General features: G+C 42.8%; 1 protein-coding gene across 3 annotated transcripts in view; it reads right to left on the bottom strand.

Annotated features, from left to right (window-relative positions):
• Window positions 1-361: 361 nt before the first annotated feature.
• Window positions 362-25,275, bottom strand: part of Drosha (drosha ribonuclease III) — a 107,264-nt gene continuing 82,350 nt past the window's right edge. For all 3 annotated transcript variants that reach the window (XM_041632209.1, XM_041632211.1, XM_041632210.1), the window contains exons 27-35: window positions 22,343-22,387; window positions 20,374-20,531; window positions 18,941-19,046; window positions 9,164-9,305; window positions 7,195-7,277; window positions 7,006-7,109; window positions 5,469-5,561; window positions 4,715-4,761; window positions 362-1,301 (exon numbers count right to left, since the gene is read on the bottom strand). In XM_041632209.1, the coding sequence (XP_041488143.1) occupies window positions 1,171-1,301; window positions 4,715-4,761; window positions 5,469-5,561; window positions 7,006-7,109; window positions 7,195-7,277; window positions 9,164-9,305; window positions 18,941-19,046; window positions 20,374-20,531; window positions 22,343-22,387 (909 nt within the window). In that variant the 3' untranslated portion in view covers window positions 362-1,170. The remainder of the gene's footprint in view (window positions 1,302-4,714; window positions 4,762-5,468; window positions 5,562-7,005; window positions 7,110-7,194; window positions 7,278-9,163; window positions 9,306-18,940; window positions 19,047-20,373; window positions 20,532-22,342; window positions 22,388-25,275) is intronic.

Genomic DNA, 25,275 nt, shown 5'->3' with positions numbered 1-25,275 from the left:
AAAGGAACAATTCTATGCCTAAACTACATTTGAGAACATTGAATAATTTATCATTATATAGATAAAAAACATTTCCAGATCCCTAAACAGTTCTTTCCTATCCTCCTCATCTTAGTCCAATGATATCCTTTCAGGGAGACTGCTCTAAACCCCAGCTGCAACTGCACCGACCAACTTTCCCGTGGTCCTTGTCCCTTATATATGGGTGTCCTTGAGCTAGCAAGCACACCTGCTCTGAGGTGGGGGTGTGGTCCGTTGTGTTCAGCTGTATCCCCAGAGCCTGGAACAGGACCTGATACATAGCAAGCATTTGACATATGATGTCTACTGAAATAATAAATAAAACACATTTGTTACAAGTTTTACTTTTATTAATAAGAAACCCTTGATGTTCAGTGTAAAATAACTTTTTAAAAACTGTCTCATCTTTTTACCAGGGGACCATTAGAGAAGATGATAAAAGCTATGAGAGCTTCCCTGACTCCACACATATAAAATTAAGTACAACTTCAGGAGACCTAGACTATAAACTTCTCAAGGACTACAAACCCCAGGGCGAGCGCAGCTGCTTGAAGGATGCTCTTACAGGGCACAGCCATTTCTCCCACTCTGACGACTCCTGTGACTCATGCGAGTCCTCCCGCAGCTCCGTTAACTGCGTAGACACTGAAGGGGCGTCTTCCGACCAGACTCACTGCCTGGAGTGGGTAAGCTGCAGTATTTGCGCATGAGCGCTAGGGAAACGGCAGATGAGAGTTGAAAAATGTGATCGACAATGCAGATTGCAAAAACGTGAATTTGTTTCCACGGTCAGTAGTGAGAAACACCAAAAATATGCGGTAAAGAGATGTTCCTTGTCAGCTGATAGTCTGATGTCACAATCTGAAAGAGAAAACGTCTATTCCATAGAATAAGCTTTCCTGAATTTAAATTTCAAAAGAGAAATAAAGGGACTAATGCAACCTACTAAATAGAAAGTCAAATACTCTGTAATAAGGACCACCCAGCAAGAAAGAGAATATTTAATCAATAAAACAACAATTGCAGTTTGACTTTGAGCTTTATTTCAAGGGGCACACTTCATTGTCTGAAGGAAACTAGGCTAGGTCTCGCTGGGCAGCAGTCACAGTTATTGGGCGACTAGATGCAGCAGTACTTCCGTGCTCGCCACTACTTCTTTACATCTTCAGCCTCATCGGGCTCTCTCTCTTGATGCTCTCTTTCCCATCTCATTTCTTTTAACTCTTGTCTGTATTTCCGCTCGATGAACCGCTTCTGATGGGCCATCTGGGGAAAGTTATCTGCACAAGGAGATCGGGTTAGTACTTAATAAAGGATAACCGTGAGTGCAAGGACTGGCGACACACACACACAAACTTACGCTCACCACACATACATCACTGTGTTTTATAAAACAGACTAAGAATGATTTTGTCTGACTCTTCTGTTATTCATAGACACAGTAGAAGTCTGGACCGACATCTCTGATTCTAATTTCAGTATCTGACATAAAACCGAGAAAAGGCACCACTGCACACAGCGAGTTAAAGACCTAAGATTCGGGAGTGTTTCCAAACAGGCAGGCGCTTTAAGCAGCATTCCCTATGGTGAGTGACTTCCAGGGAGACAGGAGGAGTGAAGGAATGTGGGGTGCTACAGTTTGGAAAAGCTCACACGAAAACCTTCCAATGAGCAATGCTATCACCCTCTTATCTACCAAGAAGGACCGCTTCTCAGAAGAGTAAAGCCATGTTGGAGGGATGAAAGGAAGCCATGCTCCTAGTCACTGCGCTCGGAGTAAGTCTATCTTTAGTTAGTGCACCATGAAAGGAGGAAGCTCTAGTGCATAGGTAACACGTGTGGAAAACTCGGCTTTGATGAAAGGAGAATGGTCACTCGGGACAGTTCAGCTAAATTTAGTTTGATATCTGATCTTATATAACACAATGAAAATTTAGATGAAGATTTAGAAATTCTACAATTCGCTTGTCATGTGCGGCCAAGTGTTAGTCTGACAATGGAGTGAGAAACAGTCACTGTGTGTGCCTAGCCAATGAACACACACTCAGACGGAGGTCACAAAGAACACAAGCTGTCCGGAAACACCATGGAAAAAGAGCACAGCTCTGCCTGGCCAGCTAAGGGAGAGTTCTTAGAAAAGGAGGAGTCTGCATTTCACGCATGAGGAGCTGGAGGTGAGGGGACGCAGCTCGCCCAGGAAAGCGGGTCTGTTTCCTTGTCTGCTGTAGGGCAGAGCACAGTGTAGTCTCTGTCTACCTGCTGCATGCTCCTAAATCTCTTAGCCCTTTTCTATACCATGTCCCATCCTCACCCCAGGCTGGAGGAGACAAAGTAGAAAAGCACTTGGAAGGAAAGCAGTGGATCCTAGAGACCTCATGAAGACCTCATGAATCCGAGAGTCAGTGTGATTAACAACAAAACTACGAATTCTAAAAAAACTTAGAAACTAAGACAGGAACACAGTCCTATTCTAGCAGAAATACTGAGCCCTTACATAATGGATACATTTTAACTTCAAATACTACAATTTAAAAAAATGGTCAAACAAATCCCCCAGCGGTAAAGGCAAGTTTCTGCTAAATAAACCGTGTTTCTTCAATATTGTGTATATGAGTCCTTACTGTTCATATCTAACCATGAACACGCTTTTAGAACGTACCCACAGCGCTTTACTACATGTATGCTGTAACATATGGAAGCGTATACTGTATGTGTGTGCACACATACACTAACTACATAAACAGTGAAAATCTTTCCACTCTCCACCCCTACGCTATGCGTTTATGGATGCATATTTCCCTTTGTATCTCTGTCCAGTCTTCAACAGCATTATTTCAAGAGCTACAAAAGCATCACATTTGGATATTCAAGAACTGGTAAACTACTGCCAGCAGGCCAACTACAGCTCTCAATCGGCTCCTCTAAATAAAACACACAGGCATTTGACACCACCCGTATCTGTACACTACAATGTCAGAATTTAGTAACTGAGACGGATTGGGACCCGTGAAGCCTGAATACACACAGCTGGGCCTTTACAGAAAATGTCTGCCAGCCCTTGAGACATCATTTGCTGAGAAGCACTTGCTTAATGTGAGTGTGCAGTTTCATTTTATTTAAATATTTTGCTATTATAAATCAAGTTGTCATGATTGCCATGGTATGTGAGCTACAGTTCAGAATCTAAGTACTTCCTTAGGTTGGATCCCTAGAAATGGAAGCAGGACCAAAAGGCAAGAACAAATCGTTCTTAAGGACCTGATATGATGCCAAATTACCTTCTAGCATTTAAGTAATCTATTCCTGTCACTACTTTTGGGGATGTCTGTGTCAGAATTAGTAATTTTTCCAGTACCATTTCAGAGCTGAATATAAATATCAGAAGCTGGGGTGGGTGGACTCTATTGATATAACTGGAAAATAGAATCCCACTCTACTTCAATAAATGATGATGCATTTATACAAACGATCAATGAAAACATTCTCAAAAAAAAAGTCAATGTAAAACTCTGAGTATGCTCCACGGATGCTAGACCCTGGCAGCACTGGCTTCTGACCCCACTAAATAGTAAGCCGTTGTCTGTTGAACCTTTCCTGGAACCTCTCTGGAACCCGAGAACCAGGCCTTTAGTTGGTTCCTGAAGCATTGGTATATTGTGCCCACAGGCCCTTCTGTGTGGCCCATAGACCTCAGAGGACAATGCCCTGCATTCATGCCTTCAATTTACAAGACTAAGCAGCTCTCTACACGGTCAGTTAGGCAACTGAAATTCTTCAAAACAGGTATTCCACTAGAGACGATTTATCCCCAGAACTAAATACACAATACAGACATTTATTGTAGACATTGAACATGCATGCATGCGCGCATGCACACACACACACAAACACACACACACACTAGCCACCAATCATGATCAAAACAGCAATAAAATACAGCGCCCCTACAGCAGGCAACTAGTATGCAACTATTAAGAAAACCTGAATTGGAGCCATTCTTTATGTTCTATGACTTACAGGGCTGCTCATGACACACTGGTGTCTTGTTATATACATATATCATCATGTAAATGTATGTAGAAGTATGTAGTTACCATCCAATTTAAATAAGACACTGGTTAAAAACAGAAAAGAAAAATCTTCCCTTGTATATGTTTATGCGTACGTAAGACTTTTTTGGTGGTAGTGGTGGGAGCTGGGGGGTTCCAGACAAGATTTCTCTGTACGGACCAGGCTGGCCTTGAACTCAGAAATCCACAGGCCTCTGCCTCCTGAATACTGGGATTAAAGTCATGCACCAATGTGTTCATTTACATAAGACTTTTATTTCACTTGTTTTGTTTTGCTTTGCTTTGAAACAAGGTCTCGCGTGGCTTAGCCTCACCTTGACCTCACAATACAGCTTCAGCTGACCTCAAACTCGCAATCTCCTGAATCCACCTCCCAAGAGCTGGAACTACAGGCATATGGGGAAATATGGTCAGAAACTCGCAGAGAGGCACCTGGGATGCTCTGAAGAACGAGAGCCTACTTTACCCACTGCACACTTCTACCGCCCTCCATATGGAGGACAATTATGGACAAAGTAAGATCATTTTATCAGAACTTAACCATCCCTCACTTCCGCATTTCCCTTCCATAAGATGCTCACTACATTCTGAAGGTACAATCAGAGAAAAAGAAACAGGCTTACATTTCTCAAGTGCGTCCATTGCTGCTCCCATTTCTGCCTGCTGAATACTGTGGATAAAATGGTGAGGTAGACTTTAAAGGTTTGCTTCTCCAAAAACACTGATCTTCATATGCAGTGCCTAAAACTTCTCATGATTACTTCCATCACAACTGAACTGCGCGGCTAGGAACATTCACAGGGGCATGCAGAAAAGCCTCTGTTTGCACAAAGCCTCTTTAAGGTATTTGCTCCACACTTCTAATACTGTGACAGAATATCTTCCATTTATATTAGGTCTGAGGTATTTAAGTCTGAAAGTTCTCCATGTAAAGGATAAAATATGTACAAAGAGAAACAGGCAAGCCATAGATTAAAGGGCTCAAAGAAAGGAGATAATAAATATAATTCTTTTTCTTAAAAAATGGTAAGAATGCCCAGAGCTAAAGTGGTAGGAAATGAAATGTCTAATGGCTGTGCCATCCACACCATGACACCCCGTACATATCTGAACCAGGACAGAACAGACGTGTGCGGCCACAGATGCAGTTCTCTCCACAAGGCCAAGCCCCGTAGAGCGGCATGCCCTGTCCAGGGCTGATTACCCAAGATTGCAATGGGCTTGGAGGAGACATTAGTCCTCGGATTCATTTTGCTATAATTGCAGACACTCCACATTCTAATTGTGCAATACAGACTGCAGAGTTTTGAAATACCAGGTGGGGACTTCTCTGAACACAGACACATACTCAGTGAAACAAGTGTCTCCTTCTCATACCTTGGTCCTTTCCCACAGCCTATCCTTTCTCCTTTGAAGTAAACAGCCACTGTGTAGGTTCTAGCATGGGAGGGCCCCACTGTCTGCAGAGTCCTACAAGGAAAGAACATTCATTATGACAAAATGCTCATTATTTGGTATTACAGAACTGACAAAATAAAAAAACAAACAAAAATCTTACATAAAAATAACAAGAAAAATGGAAAAAGGAAGTGGTTCAAGTTTTTGATTGCTAGCCTAATACAATATAGAGCTTTGAAGCAGGAAATTTGAGAGAAAATTTGCATTAGTTTTATACTTTTCTCAAATAGGACTTGTATCTGAGGGCTCACAGTCTAGTGTATGATACTTTTCTCCCAAATATGTAATGCTTCAAAACACCTTCTAAGTGTAGAGTATTACATAATTTACCAACTTTTTAATGAAGAATTGAGGGCTTTAGTTATTTTACAATGCTTATCACTGCTAAACACAATAAATGGGTAATAACGCCTCAAGTCACACCTGAGTGGCTTTACACCCTTTATGGATTCTTTCTAATGCCTAGTAAGTTTACCGGCGAGATTAGAAAACATATTTAATTTCTGAAACATCTATGATCATTTCAGAGATATGCTGTAATGGCAAGTATATAACACAACCACTAAAACCAAAGTTCCAGGTACTCTGGCTGTAATGACAAGGGGCAGATTTCAAATGTAAAAAAACTGATAACTCATAGAAAAGGGAAATTAAAAGTAGCCAAGAATAATAGTGGAATAAACACAGTAATCACAAAAACTATGCAAAGCAACCTCATCATCTTGATAACAAACAACAAAGTCATCCTGTCCTCTTGTGGGAAGACGGATGGATGAGCAGAGAACACAGCAATTTCCTGTGTGTTTACACACACTCAAGGGGTGAGCACTGTGGCTTCTCAAAGGCAGTTCTTACTAAAGTCAACTTGTCTGTGCTATAAAACCCACCAAATATTGCTACAAACAATACAGAGTCCGTCACCCCTACAAGGCATCAGATAAATAAAAAACTGTACAGAAGAACTATTTCACCTGGGGACTTGAGAGGTCAGCTCAGGGGTTAAGAGTACCTGCTGCTCTTGCAGAAGGTTCAGGTTCAATTCCCAGCACCCACCTGCAGCTCATAACCATCTGTAACTCCAGTTCCAGAAGGTATGATGTCCCTTTCTGACCTCTACAGGCACCAAGCACTCATACAGTACACATACATATCCAGACAAAGCATCCATACACATATAAATAAATACATCTTCAAAATCAACAAGTACTACATCTGAATTGCTATACCTTGATCTTATAGCCTTAGTACACCTTCCTGCTACGCAGCAGGTCAAAGAAATTTATATATGAGAGAAAGCAGAGACAATCAAGACACACGCACTTAGAGCTACGACAGGGGCTTACCTAGTGTCATGTGACATCTCTTGCCTCCATTACCCTGCACGGTCTCCATCTAAGCACATGAATGATCAGCTAAGAACACTACAGCCGACAGCTGACACACAGCAAGCACTTACTTGTACAAGGGGATGTCCGGCTCTTTCCCTTCTGTCCTAAGGGTCAGGCAACACTGCTGCAGCTGGGACTTGGGGTCATTCCAATCCTGATTCAAAATGAACTCCTGTAGGAATCAGCCAAAGCACTGAGTAGCGTGTTTCAGAGCCACCAGAAACAAAGCACACGGGGAGGACAACGCCAGGGCTTACCTTCAGTCGTGGGAAGAAGCAGACGTTCATGAAAGTATGAACATATTCCAAGTCCTTGTCAATGTACAAGGCTGCAATAAATGCTGAAAAACAAACCGTGAAATGAGCAATTCATTCATATTTACCAGAAACAGCAAGAGCTGAACTTGATTAATTTTTATTAATCTTTTTATTTAATTACACATATACGTGTGCCAACATGGAGGAATGGAACTGAACTTGGGTCCTCCACAAGAACCGTATATGCTCTTAACTGCTGGGCCATCTCTTGGCCCTAAGGGCTGAACAGTATTTTCACAAGGTTTTCGACTTCCAGACACTTATTTTTAAAAGCATAATTATTGCTTTTTCTTCAAATAAAACTGTACCCTTTATCATTAATACCAGAAGCACCAACATAGATTTGTGGTTAAAACGCAAAATCACAGAACACATAGACCAAATTGCACTTAGCTAGGGGCTAAGTGAACAGTCTAAACCAGTGGTTCTCAACCTTCCTAATGCTATGACCCTTTAATACAATTCTCCATATTGTGGTGACCACAAGCCATGACATTATTTTCGTTGCTACTTCATAACTATAATTTTACTACTGTTATGAACTGTGATATAAGTTTTCCAATGGTCTGAAGTGGCTGTGAAAGGGTCCCCCACAAAGGGTTGTGACCCACAGGTTAAGAACCACTGGTGCAGAGGCTATACCAAATGCTATATCGTAGACTAGGAATGGCATCTGGGAACATAACCAAGTTAACACCAAAGACATCAAAATGCAAGCTGTAGATCAGGGGATGCTGGATAAGCATGGCTTTGGCCCAAACTTGAGACCACTCGTGTCCAGTTCCATATAAAAGTACATAAAGTGGGAAAGAGCTGAGAAATCTAAAGCTTCCATCTGCCAGCTTTCAACGACAACACAATAACCTACGTAACTGGATTAATACGTGACAATTCCAAAGATGAGTTCATTTAAAAGAATTTTAACTAAGTAGGCAAATGGTGCATTTATTTAAGAGACTGAAAGTACCTTTCATCGAGCTAAAATAAAAACGCCAGTGACATTGATCACTCAATTGAATTTTACTTCCCTTTAGGTGTCTTGATTAGATTGCCTTTATATTTTCTAAGTCAGCTGCTTCGCACAGTAGACTTCAGTATCTGCATATAATTCCAATATAAAAAGCTCTAAGGCCCAGAAAATATTCTAGCTCTTTTGAAGTAATATTAGAAATAATAAAATTATGTGTATAATCCGTTAATTAGCTATAATGAAATTATAATGCTTCCAGACTATATGAGAAAATGCAAAAGATGGGGTCTGTTCGGAGAGTTTTGTGCTCACTCAAAATAATAGTTGGTAATTTTAGTATTTAGTGAATAAATTATCCTTTCTTCTGTGTCCCTTTATGAAGGGTGCTGGGCAGCAAAAACAAAGAAACAAAACAAAACCACGACTGTAATTCACAGTAACAAATCTTCACACTATGCTACTGCTTCACACAAAGGGATCTGATGATTGAGAGTCAGGACAGTGGGAGGGGCAACCATCCCTGAATACAGACCAAACAAAAAGATGTGTTATTCACATTTCTTCACATTCACATGAAAAGCAAAAATAAATAAAAAGTAAACACAAAAGAGGTCTCTTAGATGTTGTCATCCATGCCTATAATACCAGCACGTGGGAGGTAGAGGCAGGAGGACCCCAGGAGGTCAAGGCTATCTTTGACTATATAGGAATTTCTAGGATAACCTGGGCTACATAAAACTTTGTTGAAAAGAACTAGAAGAGAGAAGAGGGGTTCTTTAGCCAGATCATCAGCATTAGCATCATGAGAAGAGTAAACTCTAATCAGTTTAACTTAAACCTTGAACCTATCTTCAATGCCTTAAAGTTCTTGTCAAATAGATCTTTCACTTCCTTGGAGAACCTAAAATTAAAAAGCTTCCCACTATAGGTAGGACTCACATTCCAAAAGGTCCGCCAGCGTCTTGGTTCTCAGGGCCACGGGCCTCTTGGTTTTGTCGTTGGTAATGGCATACTCCTGCATGCCCAGCTCCTCTGCTACCTTGGCTTGAGTTCTGTTGTTCACTAGAGAACTTCGCAACAACTGGTGAGAAGGAATTGGGGCACAGTTAGACACCACTGCAGTCCCCGTCTCTCCCAGCCACCCGGACAGCGTGCCGTGGAGGGTTAGCCGATGAGTGAAGATCTAGGTGGTCCATCCCCGGGGGACCACTGCATACTCCAAATGCTTCTACTGTCTGCTCAAGGACTCAGTAGCATGCTCAGACGCTTATTTAGCAGCGGTGAGCAGGACTTTGAGAGAGGGGTGCACAGCTGCCTGACTAAAATACGACTCCTAACAAGTTCAGAGCCACCAAACCAGAAAGCACTGAAACTTTGAAAAATCATGTTACTTAATTATAATTTTCATCGAATGAAACATGTCCCTTTTGTGTACAGTTAGACTAATTTTAAAAACCTTACCCACTTTTACCACCCCAAACAAATTTTCCATACCCTGAAATAATCAGTTGTATCCTATGATTACAAGGGCACACCCACCAAGCAAACCTTTTAAATCTAAAACTACTTCATGGCACAGGTCCTAATTTTGATACTACATGACTTAGGGAAGAGATGTTTCGGCATTACTGAATTACCTATTATTTATATAATTATTATTTTAAAGATCTACATTATATACTCTGTATCTCAGTCTTTTCATACGCAGGCACTTTATCTTTAGTCAAACATAAATACAATTTTAAGATTTATTTTTAGTTATAGACTGTGTATTTTCATGTGTGCATACACATGCACCTCAAGTGCACAGACGCCTGTGGAGTCCATAGGACAGTGGAATTCCTGGAGTGGTGAGCTGTATGCTTCCCTGCATGGGTATTAGGAACAGAACTCGGATCCTCTAGAAGAGCAGCGGGCTCTTTAAACCACTGAACCATCACTCCAGTCCCAAATTTCAAAATTATATATTTTAACCTCAGGAATTCAAAACAGAAATGTCTACTAGGAATTTGGACTACTAAAACGCCTCCTAGGATTATTCAAACAGTAATGTTAGACACTGCCTGAAAATGATCCATTCCAAGTGTCCATAAAACAAGTCCAATTTAAGCATTTGACACGTACTAGGAGAGAGATGGGAAGGGAGACTGGGAAAAGCAGACAGACAGCAAGATGGAAACTCACTAAACTTTAAAAACCTGACATAATTACCTCCAACCCCTAAGACTCGGGGGGCATGCACCTAAACCCATAGCTTTCCTTACCAGAAGCACTAACAGGCTGCTGGCTCCTGGACACAGGGTCGGGAGGAAGCAGCAATGAGTCATGCTAGCATCACTGGCCACAGTGCACTGTTTACTGGATGCAGATTTTATGCTCCGCGGCTCCACAGTGTCAACAAAGCTTATGAAAATCAAGATTTATTCTCAATGGTTGGTACTGAGTCCTTGACATTAGATAAATAAGGAACAATAAGTTCTTAATTTGTCTGACACTGATTCATGAAGCAGAAATAAAACTTGATCTTCATAAGCCATGCCTGCTATTGAATTTTGACTCTTCGCCTGTCTCTGCTCCATTTTCCTGCCTGTTCCCCCTTAACTATATTCTTTCTTCAGTATGCTAGCTCTTTAATGTATACTAATAAAAAGATAAATATTAAAACTCACAAAGGAGTTTAAAATTTAAAAGGCTAAATGTGATAAGAACAGATGGCCCCAAACAGTACAGAGCCCACCAAACCAACTTACAGAGTATATGAGCAGAAAGTGCTATCCCCCTTCTGTGGTTTGGATTTCATGTAGCAGTAGATGCCACAGGGATAGGAAGGATATTCTGGGAATAGAGTTAAGTTGAGCAAGTTGAATCCATGCTTTGGGTAGGGAGGGAAACTCCACAGGCTGTGTAAATGCTGTGTCCATGCTCCAGGACCAATGGTCCCCATGTGAACAAGAGCACACACGTGTGATGGCATGTCGCTGGATGCAGTGGTTTGAATAAAAATGGCCCATAGGAAGGGTTACTACTAGGCAGTATGGTCTTGTTGGAGGAAGTGTGTCACTACGGAGGTGGAGGCGAGCTTTGAGGTCTCATATGCTCAAGCCAGGCCTAGTGACCCAGTCTCCTGGGCCTACAGATCAGGACGTAGAGCTCTAGGCTCCTTCTCCAGCACCATGGCAGCCTGCATGCTGCCATGCTCCTCACCGGTGATGACAATGAACTAACCCACTGAAACTGTAAGCCAGCTCTAACGAAATGTTTTCCTTTACAGGAGTTGCCCTGATTGCGGTGCCTCTTCACAGCAACAGAAACCCTAAGACACCAGCTCTCAGGCCCAGCTGCCACCATCCAGTGTCACTGATCCTCCTTCAGTACTGTAGTAATGCTCTCCGACAGAGAAAGTAAGCAATTGTGGATGAAAACAGGGAATGCTTTCAGCTTTGCTTTAAAACAAGCACTGGCAGATCTTAAAATAACGAGGTAGCAAGAGGTAAGTGAGATCTGTTAAGTCTGTGCTAAAAACTCAGAATATGGACCAGTAGCCAATGAGGAAAGGGGAACCTTATTTTTGTAGTCCATTTACGTCGGAACACGAAGTAAAATGAGGTACTAAGACTTTACTCTCTAAACATGAACAAATGGAGGTTCATTAAAGTGGCAATTTCTATCTTTGTCCTCAGGTGAATTCAACTTCAGAATAAATCTGCTCTTTGGGCAAATCATGGTTACAGCAAGGCTCAACACCAGAGGCAAAACCTGGGAGGTTCTGAGGTCAGCATGGCAGCAGTGGAGGCTGACTGTTCACCAGGTCTGCCGTGAAAGCTGAAGATCCAACAGGATCAACAGCTGGACCCTCTCCTAAGAAAGCCACACAGATTAGCCACAACAATCACCATGATTACAGAGAAGCAAGCACAACAGAACATTCTACCCAACTTCAATACTGAGGTCTAAGATGCTTCTCCAGTACTGGTACCCACATTTCTCCCGAATACTAAGGAATCAGAATTCTGAACTCTGAGCTTGGCATGCTTGTCTCTTGAAAAGAAAGTTCACACGGATTCTGATGAACATAAAACTAAAGGGTGAGGTAGCTGATGGGAAAATGGCTGGCGTGGGATTTCTAGGAAATGAACCACAGTGGCAAAAGTAGGGACCATGACACAGCCAGGTGACCACTGACGAAACTAGCATAAAAATCAGAGCCACGTGAGGAAGAACTGATATGATCTGATATGATATGGTATGATATGATAGATATGATATATGATATGGTATGATGTGATGTGATGTGATATGATGTGATATATGGGTAAGGCTAGCAGGAGATGGAGAAAGTCCAAATGTCCCTTCAGAGGATAAGAAGCCCAACAGCGCTAGTGCAAGGCAAGATGCTGACACCATGATTACTATTTTAGTTTTAGTAGAAATCTAGGTGCTATCTACAGCAGCAGCAGCATTAGGTAAGATTTGCTTGCTCTTCAGTAGTAGGGAAGATTCTAGAAAGTTCTAGAACTCCTGTAGACTTTATTTTAATACAAAATCTTCTGGATACCCACTTCCTTACTGCCTTCAAGATCCTCGCCTCTATCAAATACTTACTATTCCTACCAATAATTTTTTTTTAATTAGCCCTCCTCAAAGTTTAAGTTGAAAGCAGCAACGATAAAGAGGAGTACAGCTAAGGCCTAGGTAAACCCGACGAAGGGACTGCTCATCCCTCAATGTTAAGGGCCAGTAAATATTCTAAATCTCAGATTCTGGTTATGAGAATTCAGGAAAATTCCTACAATCTCAGCACAGAAGTCTCCCACACTTACTTTAAACTTCGATTTCCATAAGAACAAGATTTCCTGGTTTAAAACATGAAGACTGATATTCTTCCTTAACCTCCCTAGTCAATCCTGGTTCTAGGAGGAAGCCATAGCCTGGGACATAAGCTACCCAAGAGGGCCACCTAGTGTACGGCAAGCAGACTGGGACCTAGTATCGAGGGCTTTGATAGGAGACAGTGGAGCGAAAGCGAAGTGATGTGCCACACAGGTCTTTCACACCCAGAGTGGTGGCTAGATGGCCTCCATTTCCCACGCTAACTACAGCAAAGGCACACGAATGGCAGCTGGCAGAACGTACATCAGACACGAGGAGCCAAATTACGTCAGAGGTAGAGAAATCCTGTCGGGAGGCTGGGGGCTCCACCTTTTCAGAGCTCTGTGGGACAGAGTACCTGCCTGCCTGGATGATTTATGCTCTGCTGTGAGGAGACAGCAAGGCAGGAGATATCGCACTTCTCACGCCGTAATCCCGCTCTCTCTATTGTCCTGCCTGGCACCTCTAAATCTAAGCCAGATGATTCCCCAAGTTCATCTTGCTTGTGCATTCATTCCCCACAGGACACAGTGCCTGGCACACAGCAGGCATGGAATGAGCAGCCCCTGTCAGCTCAGCAGCAGAACCAGAGGTGAAGTAGGAAGAGCGCGCGTCTTCAACATTTGCAAATGACATAGGACAGACATTCTGGTTTGAGTGAAGGTTTCTTTGTGGTACCTATTCACGCTGACCTTACCAGGCAGGCTTACCCTAATGAACAAATACCTGAGTGTATAGACAGAACATCTTCCCCAGAGGCCCCAATTCAAACTCGACTTAGCTAAGGCTTAATGTATATTAACTGTATATGATATCCGTTCCTTCCTGAGCAGGCCCTTTCAGTTCTCACTCACAGAGCAACTTGTCCTCAACAACCTGCAAAACTTGGAAGACAACTACATTTGCCCCGTTGTCTGTATTCTTTGTAAAACAAGTGTATACCCAACTGACTTTCCAATGCGATTTATTGCCACCCTGTGCTTTTAATCACAAGAAGGAATCAACCGCTGCCCTTCCAATGTGATCTCAGTAACTTGCACACACATTTAAAAGTCAGTTTCCAGTTCATTACTCGACACGTGAAGTGACACACCGTTTCCTCTGCCCTCTACGGCTTCCCCTTCTGCACACTGTCCCTCTTTCACTGCTTCTCCAACACATGCTAAGTACTGTTGGGCTAGAGAGAAAATAAAGCAAGTTCTTATAGAACTTCTGGTCCAGTAGAGTAGGCAAGCTGAAATAGTGCTTGAATAAAAAGGAACGCAGAATTTAGACTTGGGGCGGGGGGCGGTCAGGGAAGTTTCTCCTACTCCCAGAAGTCAGGTCAGAACTGCCTAGTGAGGGACTATCAGGCAGAATAATGAACTGATATCGGATGGTTTCCAAGCAGAGGGACATCTTGCACAAAGGCAATGGTAGAAAAGGCCTGGGCAAAGCAGGCCAGTGCAGAATGGACAGGCTGAAGAGGTAGGCAAGGCCACTGACGGTCCTGCTGGCTCTTGGGCCACTGTCCACACAGGAAATCAAAGAACATTAATGTGGGCTGTGACCATCATTCATTCAAAGACTATTTTTTTGTGTACCTACATAATAGGAATTTCCCAAATAACCAAAACTCAGAATGACAAAGACAAAACGTTTTCAGTTTATACTCTGATGAGAGAGAGAGAATTATTGCCACACATACCTTGTCCTAGGGAGTGGAGGTGAGATTCCAGTCTAAGGGAGGGAAGTTGGTATAAGAGCAAGGCTGACTGCTTAAGCAGAGTAGGCTAAAGAGGGCTTTATTCATGAGATAACTGAACAGAGAGAGCTAAGGGGATGAAGAATTTGGCTACATGGATTACCCAGAGGGGACTATCATAGATAGCACAGGCAAAGCCCCACTCTTGTATGTAGGCCAATGTCAAGCGGCTGGGAGGAAACTAAACAGCATCTTCCTTTATCTTCAAGGTGGAAAGAATGAAAAGTCTGATGCAAAGGAGACTGGTCTTGTTGCCTGGCCACACTTTCAGAATACTCTGTCTAGGGTGCAGCTCAGCAGTAAGAGCAACTGCCTAATAATGTACAAACCATGGGGTTCAGTTTCCAAAACTGAGAAAAAGATTCCTTCTACAGACTGTACTGAAGACAGAGTGGAGAGGAAAGGGCCAGGCAGAGAGAGGCTGGAGTAGCAGAGAGAGGCTGGAGTAGCAGAGCGAGGCTGGAGTAGCAGAGCGAGGCTGGAGTAGCAGAGCGAGGCTGGAGTAGCATCAACAGTGGGGCTGTGCTCAGATGCACAAGTGATTGAGAAGTCAGCAGGTATGCTCATGTCAGGGAGGTGGAAAATGAGACCAAGACAAGGATGGCTCAAGGCTTTTGGTAACTGAAATAAAGGGATAATTCATATTGGCATGAGAGAGAAGCAGTACTGAGGGTAAAAACTGTTTTCTTTAGACACATTAGTTGAGGAACCTGTTAGAAATTCAATTAGAGGTTAGCATGTTTATATATATCTAGATATTTGAGTATCACTATATTACACAGCTACGAGTCTCTTTTGAGGAGGAGAGAAAGGCTTTAGACATAAATTAGGAAGTGGCATACAGATGTTTTCAGAACCACAGGACAGACAGGATGAGGTCACCTACGGAGCAGAAATCGAAGGAAGCGGGGAGGTCTGACAAGCGAGAATGGGGACAATTTTGTTGCTAGCAAACTGAGGATAAATGGCTGGTTGGTGTCCTCAGAGGAGAGCTGCCGCGAAAGGACTCTTCTGGCTGAAACACATCAAATGGATTGCGCTGGGGTACAAACTGATAGAAGAAAAATGACTTCCAGCCATTCTGAGATCTGGGCCCCCTGAAAGATTCAGCTTTAAATTGCCCATCCCTGAGGCGGAGTACAGAAGTGCCCAAAAATACCAAGGCAAGCTTCTCAAAGAGTAGCAGATAGTCTGGAGGAAATCTGGGGACTCGGGGAGCCCACTCCTCTCACAGAACAATGTTTTACTACCTTGAACTTCATATGAGTAGAACCTTAAGCATCCCATTCCTTGTAATTTTATAAATGTTATTGTTCTAACTGGGTCTCCCTGACAATCCCATTCTTCCTGTAACGTTTTGATAGCTATGAGGAACTCACTTCGGTGACCCAGGTGGTCAGGACTGGTGGGAAGCCATGGGGGATGGAGATCAGGTAAAAGAAGGACACGTTCCAGAATATGGAGTAACAGGACTTGGGAGGAGGCACAATAAAGAGAGGACAGTGATGACTTCTATGTTTCTGACACACAGTACTGGATAGCTGATGTTATGATTAACCTATTGCTCAGGAAACATCAAGAAGACTGAGGTGGAAGAATAATATATTCCATCTTAGCACCGACCAGGAACTGGAGCTCAGGACAGTTCCTGAAGTAAGCCTGAAGAGATGGGTTACAAGTTTTCTGCCAGCAAGGTGAAACTGCTGACACACACGGAACAGGCCCGAGCAACAATATATTAGGAGACATGGTCTCATAGTGACCTCTTAGATGCTGACGTATTTACTAGCTGTAAAGAAGAAGCTGAGCATGCAAAGGAGACAAAGACACAGCAGCAACGAAAAGAGGTACAGAGAAATACTGAATACAGCATGACAGAAGCCAATAGAGATGCTGTTTCAGGCGGGAGCAATCACGTCCATGTTTAAATGTGCTTATGACAGGTCATCTCTGCCTTCCCATCAGATCTGCAGGTGCTATTCACTTCTCCCAAAGCTTTCTGAAACAATACTTCATCAACTACCATAACATAGTTTTATCATTTACTAACACCACTCTAATAAAAACTCTCTAATTTGAAGACAGCAAAGCTAACAATCCCATTTTGTACAAAGCTACTTCTGGAGCAGGGTGTCCTGGACCACACCCATAATGCCAGCATTTGGGAGACTAAGTCAAGAAAATTGCCATGAGTTTGAACTCATGAGCCTGAACTATAGAATAAAACTCAATTTAACAAAATGACAATCAACTACACTCTGTGGTGGTTTGAAAGAAAATGGCCCCCAAAGGGGGTGGCACGAATGGGAGGTGTGGTCTTGTTGAAGTAGGTGTGGCCTTGGTGGAGGAAGTGTGTCACTGTAGGGGGAAGGCTTTGAGGTCTCTTATACTCAAGATAGTGCCCAGTGTCTCAGTCCACTTCCTGTTGCCTGTAAAGATGTAGAACTCCAGATAACTCTCCAGCACCATGTCTGCCTGCATGCTGCCATGTCTCCTCATGACGATGATGGGCTGATCCTCTGAACTGTAAGCCACCCCAGTTAAATGTTTTCCTTTATAAGAGTTGCGGTAGTCATGGTGTCTCTTCATAGCAATAGAGACCATACATAAATCAGACTCTCATAGCATTGAAGTGACTGGGGGAAGGAGCCTGAATCTGCAGCATGGCCCTGAGTTTGCTAATTGGCTTACAGCAGGACTCAGGCCTCCCTGCAATGCAGTTCACTGTCTACTCTGAGGAAAGATCTGTCCCCAGCAGATCCTAGAACCCAATACCAGACGGAGGAGGATGCACATTTCAACCACACACAGTCACTTCAACTTATTTGGTATAGTTTGGCTATTTCCCTGACAAACAAGATACTTTTGACATCTATCAAGTTTCTTTTCTAATGGAGAAGAATGAACACACAATTTATTATTTTCGTAAGTGCGATGTGAGACACTAGCTCTCAAAAAAGGTTAATATTTTCTAAAGAATTCAATTATCAACTAAAGAAAGAAACTCTTGTCTTTCTAAAAGCAGTTAATTTTAAAATGGCAATCAAGCTATTCACTGAAGACTTAAAGCAGTACTATTGATTCCTGAGCACTCACCACAGTGCACGTAGCACAGGGCACACGACAGAAGCGCTGCACCCAGTGAGTGCTGACTGAGAAATGCCATGGAAAATCACAGCGAAACATGTCCTCGCTACAGTCAGTACTTAGGTCTCACATAGACTATCGACAGGGCTCACGGTTGCAGAGCCAAGATTAAATTCTATCCAGAGAAAACCACACATAGCAGTTTGAAAAGTATGGAAGAATTGCTGCTAGCTTTAGCACGGTAGGGGCTACACTACAGAAGGGACGGTGCACAGCTGTTTCCCTCCTAACAGAGCCGCAGCTTTCCCAATGCCCAGTTCTCAAGGGGCTCCCAGAGCTTGCCTCTGAGATCAGTGACTGCCAGACAGGCCTTTCCCACCATTCTAGGCATATTACTGACAAATAAATATACTTCACAGCAAAAACTGTGTGTGGCAAACAAAAGCTAATAGAGTTTAATTAAATGAACCAAGTGAAAGGGACGGTGACCATTTGTTCTGTCTATGACTCTAACCTTGTCTCTGTGCTTCTCCTGCAATGCTGCCACAGAGCCACAGGAGTCCCTCTGCCTCTCAGTCCACTTTTTTCCATGCATGCCTTTGTTTCTCTGGACTCGGTGTGAGGGAAGCCACTGCAGGGACTCTCACCGAATTCACAACCTTTGAAGGGCCAACACCACCATGCCCACAAGGCCTTCCCTGTGCTCCGTAACTACGAGAATCTTTTCCTGGCCATGTAAATCCAATGACTGGCCTGTGCCTCTGTAATGCCTGACGTTTTACCTTGTATCAAGTTACACTCACTCTGTGTGCGTGTGTGTGTGCGCGCACATGCACATATACATGCACATAACTTCTATGGCACAGTATTTGTAATTTATTTCACTGTCTATTCTATCCTTTATTCCCCCCAGGATGAACAATAAGTCATAGGCTAAGCAAGCGTGTATCTGGGCCTCCCATTTCTTGCCCTCTATTCCTACAGTTATGAGAGGGAGTGACTGAGGACAAACTCACTGTTAGGTGTCCTTCGTGATGATCAGGGAAATGAATGAACAAGTACTCCGTGGCTACCAGCTGCATTATGGAGTCACCTAGAAATTCCATCCTCTGGTTGTGGCCTCTGGAAAATGAGACATCATTGTAAGTAAACCAATCAGCATTGGATTAAAAAAAAAAAGTAACTTTTAAGCTTACAACTTAAAAATTAAAGTGGGTTCATTTGGTTTTAAAGCATAAAACTAAATATATTGTCCTAACCCCCTCAACTGAGGAAAAAAATTAGAAAATAGCTATTTTTTTAATTAATTAATTTATTTATTAAAGATTTCTGTCTCTTCCCCGCCACCGCCTCTCATTTCCCTCCCCCTCCCTCGTCAGCCCAAAGAGCAATCAAGGTTCCCTGCCCAAAATATTTTTTTAAAAATATAATTTTTCTTTTAATCACACATGTGTAGTGAGTTTACATGTTTCTGTATAGGTATGTGCACATAAGACAGGAAGAGGGTGTTAGATCATCAGGAGCCACAGTTACCAATGGTTGAGAGCACCTGACATCCTGACGTGGATGCTAGGAACCAAGCTCAGGCCCTCCGAAAGAGCAGTAACACCTTAACTACTGCGGCAATCTGTCCAGCCAGAAAGTGAATACTTTAAGAATTAAATGACTACTAAATTAAGATTAGTAAACAGCACCTGGGCAAAAGCAGAGTAGAATCAACTGAAAATACAGTAAAATATAGAAAACATATTTTTTTCTAAAGCTATTAAATATGTATGTTATTTATTCAAATCTGGAATTTTACAAATGTTTACAGAATCTCTGAGTCTTTAATTTTACAGTTTAAAGAGAGTTGGGAATTTACCACTCAAGAGAAGGAAAAATATTATATTATATAACCCTGCATATGCACTAACATGTCCATTTTTGGTATTTACTTTTTTCTTTTCTTTCTTTTTTTCTATGCTGAGTACTGAACCCAGGGCTTTAACCTCTAGCAAAATTAAAATTAAATTTATTGTTAATTTCAATAGTCACAACAAATCAATTACCTAAAGTAGGAGCTGGAAAGCCACACCCAGCCACAACTTGTTTGAAAGTTTTACTAGAAAGCAGCCACACCTACTTCTTCAGCCTATGGCTATTTCACAGTATTCTGGCAAGTGATGACAGCTAAACCATGTGGTCTACAAAGCTGATAATATGTAATACGTATTTCCATATGTACAAAGGTTTTACTCCTAACTCCATGAAAACATCAAGATGTGTGTGGACAGGACCAGAGGCTTGGGATTAGAGCACAACCCTGGTCCGCGCCACTGTCCGGCTGCAGTCTGTCTTGCCACATGACTCTCCTGGAGTGTGCCTGCCTTCTCTCCTCTGAAGGACAGGGCATGGGACTCCCTCCTCCACCTGGTCAAGAGGGGCTACAGGAGTGCTCTTAACTCACAGGGTCAGGTGGTTGAATCCCACAGTTCTCAGTGTGAACGCCCTTGCCAGAAGTCGAACGTGAGTAAAAATTACTCCAATTGCCTCTTCAAACTCTGTAAGTTTCTGCAGAACTGGAGAAGTTTCAATAAGTTGTCGATCTGTATTTGGCTCTTGTAGCTACATAAAAATAGAAATAAATTAAAAATCACATGCAGGTTTTGTTACAAGAGTAATTATCAATTCCAAGACACTGTTCTGTAAAATTCCATCTCCCGTGGGCAGAAATTTCTGAAATGCCAAATAAAAAGTGAAAGCCTCTTCCTCATCTCTTAGAATAGCAAACAGACCTAATATTTAAAGAAGGCTCAAATAATATTTTCCAATCTTCATTCAAATTTCAAGGCCAAGTTCTGTACACAGATAGTTCAAAATCCCTGGTATTAGACTAGCTCTCTAAGGAAGACGCAAGCTGAAGAACAGCTGCCATCCAGATGTGTGTGTGTGTGTGTGTGTGTGTAGGGAGGAGGGGGAGCAATGATTCTCAAACTCCACTTGACCTAGCCAGAAGGCCAAGAAGCAAGAGTTCTCATGAAGCCATTTGCAGGGCTTGTTAAAGGCAGATGGCTCAGCCCGACCCTAGCGTAGCTTGTCTTCCACGCCGGGATGGGTCCTGGGAAGCTGCCTTTCTGACATGTTTGTAGGTGAAGGGACACTGCTGTCTAGAAACTGCCCCTTAAGAGTCTGATTTTAGAGTAACTGGACGACTGTGCATCTACTAGAGACCAAACTGCTTGGGCAAATGAGCATCATTAAAACTGAACTCAGGTTCCAGGATATTATTATTCCTCCATGTAACAATGAGCCTTGAACAACTGGCAAGGAGAAAATAGAAGAAGTAAAACTGACATTTTCAACAATGTAGGGCAACCTTGCTATGGGACAGTGGTCTTTTATCCTGTTACTTGTATTATTTTTAATAATATGCTGATTGGCCAGTAGTCAGGCAGGAGTATAGAGGTGGGGCAACGAGAATGCTGGGAAGAGGGAAGCACCGTCTGGAGTTGTGACCCAGCCGCAGAGGAAGCAAGATGTGACTGGCCTGCAGAAAAAGGTACCAAGCAACATAGCTAACTCAGACAAGAATTATGGGCTAATGTAAGTTGTAAGAATTAGTTAATAAGAAGCCTGCTACTGGGCCAATCAGTTTATGATTAATGTAGACCTCTGTGTGATTCTTTGGGACTTAATGGCTGCAGGACTGGACAGCTCGGTCAACACAACTTTATATTTTTAATAGAATATTATTAAAGCACTCTGAGTTGCCATTTACTAATTATAAAACCTCCCATGACATGTGACCACTATAAGTATTATTTATGTTAAACACATATTAACACAGAAGATGTGTGACTAGGTGAACTATGTATACACAGATCCTAAACTGCAACAAGAAAAGCAGAGAATAGAAACTTCGAAAACAAACTGAGGAAAAGCATGTCACTGTGTGCATCTTTCAAATTCCTAAATCCTGAGCAGAAAAGCTATCATATGATACTACATTTTAAATGTGCAGTGATACCACTGAATCAACTTCTAAGGCCCAAATATAACTTAGCAATATTAATTGAGTAGTTGTTCTACTTTTTAACTGTGCCTAAAATCACCTCTAACATCATTTTCCCTACAATAGCAGGCACGGGCATGCAAGAGTTAACAGTACATGTGGCATCTGTAGGGGCAGGGCTAACCCTCCCATCCCCGGCAGCATTTCCTGTCTCCTGAGGAACACAACTCCCATGCTTTCCGGACCATGTGAGCACAAACAACACCTGGGTACATTTTACAATTAATTTCCCAAGATTTCCTATTCTGACACCCAACACTGAGTCCTAATTCCAGGGAAGAGAATCAAAGGGTAAAGACAGGGAAAGAAGGATGGGAAAGCCATGGAGGTCTCAGGCTCGCATAGACAAGAAGGCCATACTCACTTGAAGTGGGTGGAGAGGATAATGGAGCCAGACTTCTCGTAGGTCCTGGAAAATGGAAAGATGTCTTCATTGCTCAAGGGAGTCATTTAACACACTCTAGAGTACTAAATAAAATGTCATTATTTGAAATACGGAGCCATTTCAGATGCGGACTCAATCACCGCAGATTCAGTGGTGCTGGAGAACTAACTTTTTAAGTGTGTACTCACCACGCCAGCTGCCGGTAGTGAATTAGCCTATTCAGCTGGGGAGGAAAAGAGCCTTGGAAAACTCGGTTCCACACTTGCTGAACCTAACACGCTGGATTAAACTACTGTTTTATTCATGCTTTTCCACCCGCATGCCCCAGGCCTGGGTGTCTGCTGCAGCTTTTGTGAGACTCACCTCACACCTCTCTTACATGGCTTCATGGCCGTGAGCTTGATGCAGAGGGAGCGGGACACCCCACGTCTAGTTCATGAGCCTCATGGCTCACACGAATGTTTGCTTGAAATCCGATAATAAATAAACTTTATGGAAAATGCTGTTATACTAGCTCATTGGCCAAGCTAAATCCAGGAGCAGTTACAATTACAGTTTCCTTGGGACTGAAGGGTTTTTCCTTCAGGTTGAGGAGCCTCCACCTAGATCTCTCAGGCCTTGACGTTAGCCTTTTTCAAACAAATGAGAAAAACAGCTTGCAAAGAAGCATTTTTCTGAAGTAAAATGCTTTGGCAGGGTAGGGGAAGTTTAGGGTCCGCTGTGACACACAGGGTGGTGGAGCGAGAGAAAAGCCTGTGTTTCTGAACAAAACACGAATTCAGACTGTTTCAGGATGGGGCTCAAATAGCAAACTTCTCTAAAGGCACACGACAGGACACTGTTAACCAAATCCGCCACCTCTCCTCTTCTGCCCAGAGTGAGTCACACTGATGGTCGCCCCCTCCTCACACTTGCTGGGGTTCCCACAATATCTCGTTCTCTCTCCTCAACAAAACAAACGCTTCCACATCAGCCTCTGGCCTGCCTGTCTCCTCTGGAGCATGTCACTATTTCTACAGATCTTCACTCCAGCTTCGGTTTGGATTATTTTATTCCGCTACAGTGACCTATCGTCTAAGTCATAATTTCGAATGCCTGAAAGGCATCTTTTACCTTGCATGCACTCCAGAAGTACAGGAACTACTCCTTTTTAACGCTAAGCTAGCGAGTGTGGTGTCAGGAAGAGCTGCCGTTCTGGTGGGCACCTAGGTGTAATTCTGGTTCCATGGGGGTAACTTATTCTCTCCCAGCTTCTGTTTTCTCAGGTGTAAGCAAAGATAATCCCAGTACCTAGTTCCAAGTGTTCCCTGCTATCTCAACGAGTAACGCAGTGAGAACACTAGACCAGGGCTGGTAAAAGACAACGGTACTATCAATAACAGTGTATCAACAACATTGATAAGTCAGCGTTCTCCTCCGGACACTCCCAATTTCTCCAGAACTTGAGATTACGTACATTCTGATTCATTTTCTCCTTGCTGCTTCATGGTTTTCTCTTTAACACACACACACACACACACACACACACACACACACACACACTCTACTTGCGATTTCTCCTTAGATGTCCATGGCCACCCATCTTGGTGTAAATCATGCCATCTTACACCTACATAGTTCATTCACAACCATTTCCTTTTACTTATCCCAGTGCAGTGTCAGACAGAATGCACTGGAAAGATCCAGACTGGGGTTCCAGCAATACTTTGAATTAGCTCTAGGTCTATGGCATGCTTCTAGAAAAGGTTCAAGATTGACTGGGTCATTAACACAGCATATTGATATTAAATACCTATCATGTAATAGGTTACTAAGATAAACAGCGTACAACTCTGTCCTCCAAGGGGCCTAATGAGGAAGAACAAAGGTAAATAACAGAGCTTAGGTACCTACAGTAGGTCCCTTAATAGTGAAAAATCATTTTAAACTATGCCACAGCTGCCACTTTCTCCGATTAAAATCTCAGATGAAAAGAAATGGATGCAGTTGAGATAGGCTTCGTGAAGAGTATCAGGCTATTACACCATGACAGGAGGAAGTGGGCACCAGAGGGAAAGCCACATCACTCTGCCTGGGGCTGTTAGAAAAATCTTCAAAGACGACTTGAAGAAGATGAAAAATCTAGCAAACCAGCAGAGGGAAGAACGAGAGCCAGCCATATACAGGCACAGAAAGAAAATGTCTAAGGAGTGGCATAAAGCGTGGGCAAAAAGGAACTAAAACAGGTAGAACCTGCTTTAAAACATCAGATCTGGGCAGGTGGTGCCCATCTTTAATCCCAGGACTCGGGAGGGAGAGGTAACTGGATCTCTGTGAGTCTGAGGCCACCAGGTTTACAGAGTGAGTTCCTAGGGCTACATAGTGAGTCCAGTCTAAACAACAAAACCCTACCCAAACCGTCTATGTTATGTTTGCATAGATGAGGAATCAAATATCTTAAACTAGAAAGGCCTGTCACTCACACAGCAACACTTGCCATGACGAAAGACCGAGGCAAGGAGGGCTGAGGGCCTCAGAAGAATGCAAGACAATTTGAGCCAAACAGTCCGGGACTCACTTGAGCCAACGGTGATGACATTTTAAACCTGAATGGAGACATGGAGGAAAGAGCTTAGGGGCAAGACAGATTCTAAGCTTTCTGATTTAAAGATAAAAATAAAATCAAAACATGTTTGAGAGTAAAGGTAATGGGGCCAATACTAAATATGGGAAAGTGGCGAGTCTGTGGAAGACCCACCAGGCTGCCCAGAAAGCATCTGAAAAGATACCTTTTCCCACTTCCAGAGTGCCCGGGAAGGGGCAGGGTCAGAGATGCTGGGGACAGCTGTACAAAGGGAAAAGGCAGGTGAAGGTGGGGAAGGCGATGTAATACCTTCCACTGCTGGAAGGTAACCAACCCCAAGCTTCCGCAG

This window comes from Microtus oregoni, unplaced genomic scaffold, assembly GCF_018167655.1.
Source record: "Microtus oregoni isolate MIOR12 unplaced genomic scaffold, Mior012 000040F_ref0000088, whole genome shotgun sequence".
Classification (NCBI taxonomy): Eukaryota; Metazoa; Chordata; class Mammalia; order Rodentia; family Cricetidae; genus Microtus; species Microtus oregoni.
Note: the sequence above shows the minus strand (reverse complement) of the source record. Positions and strands in the feature narration are given on the sequence as shown.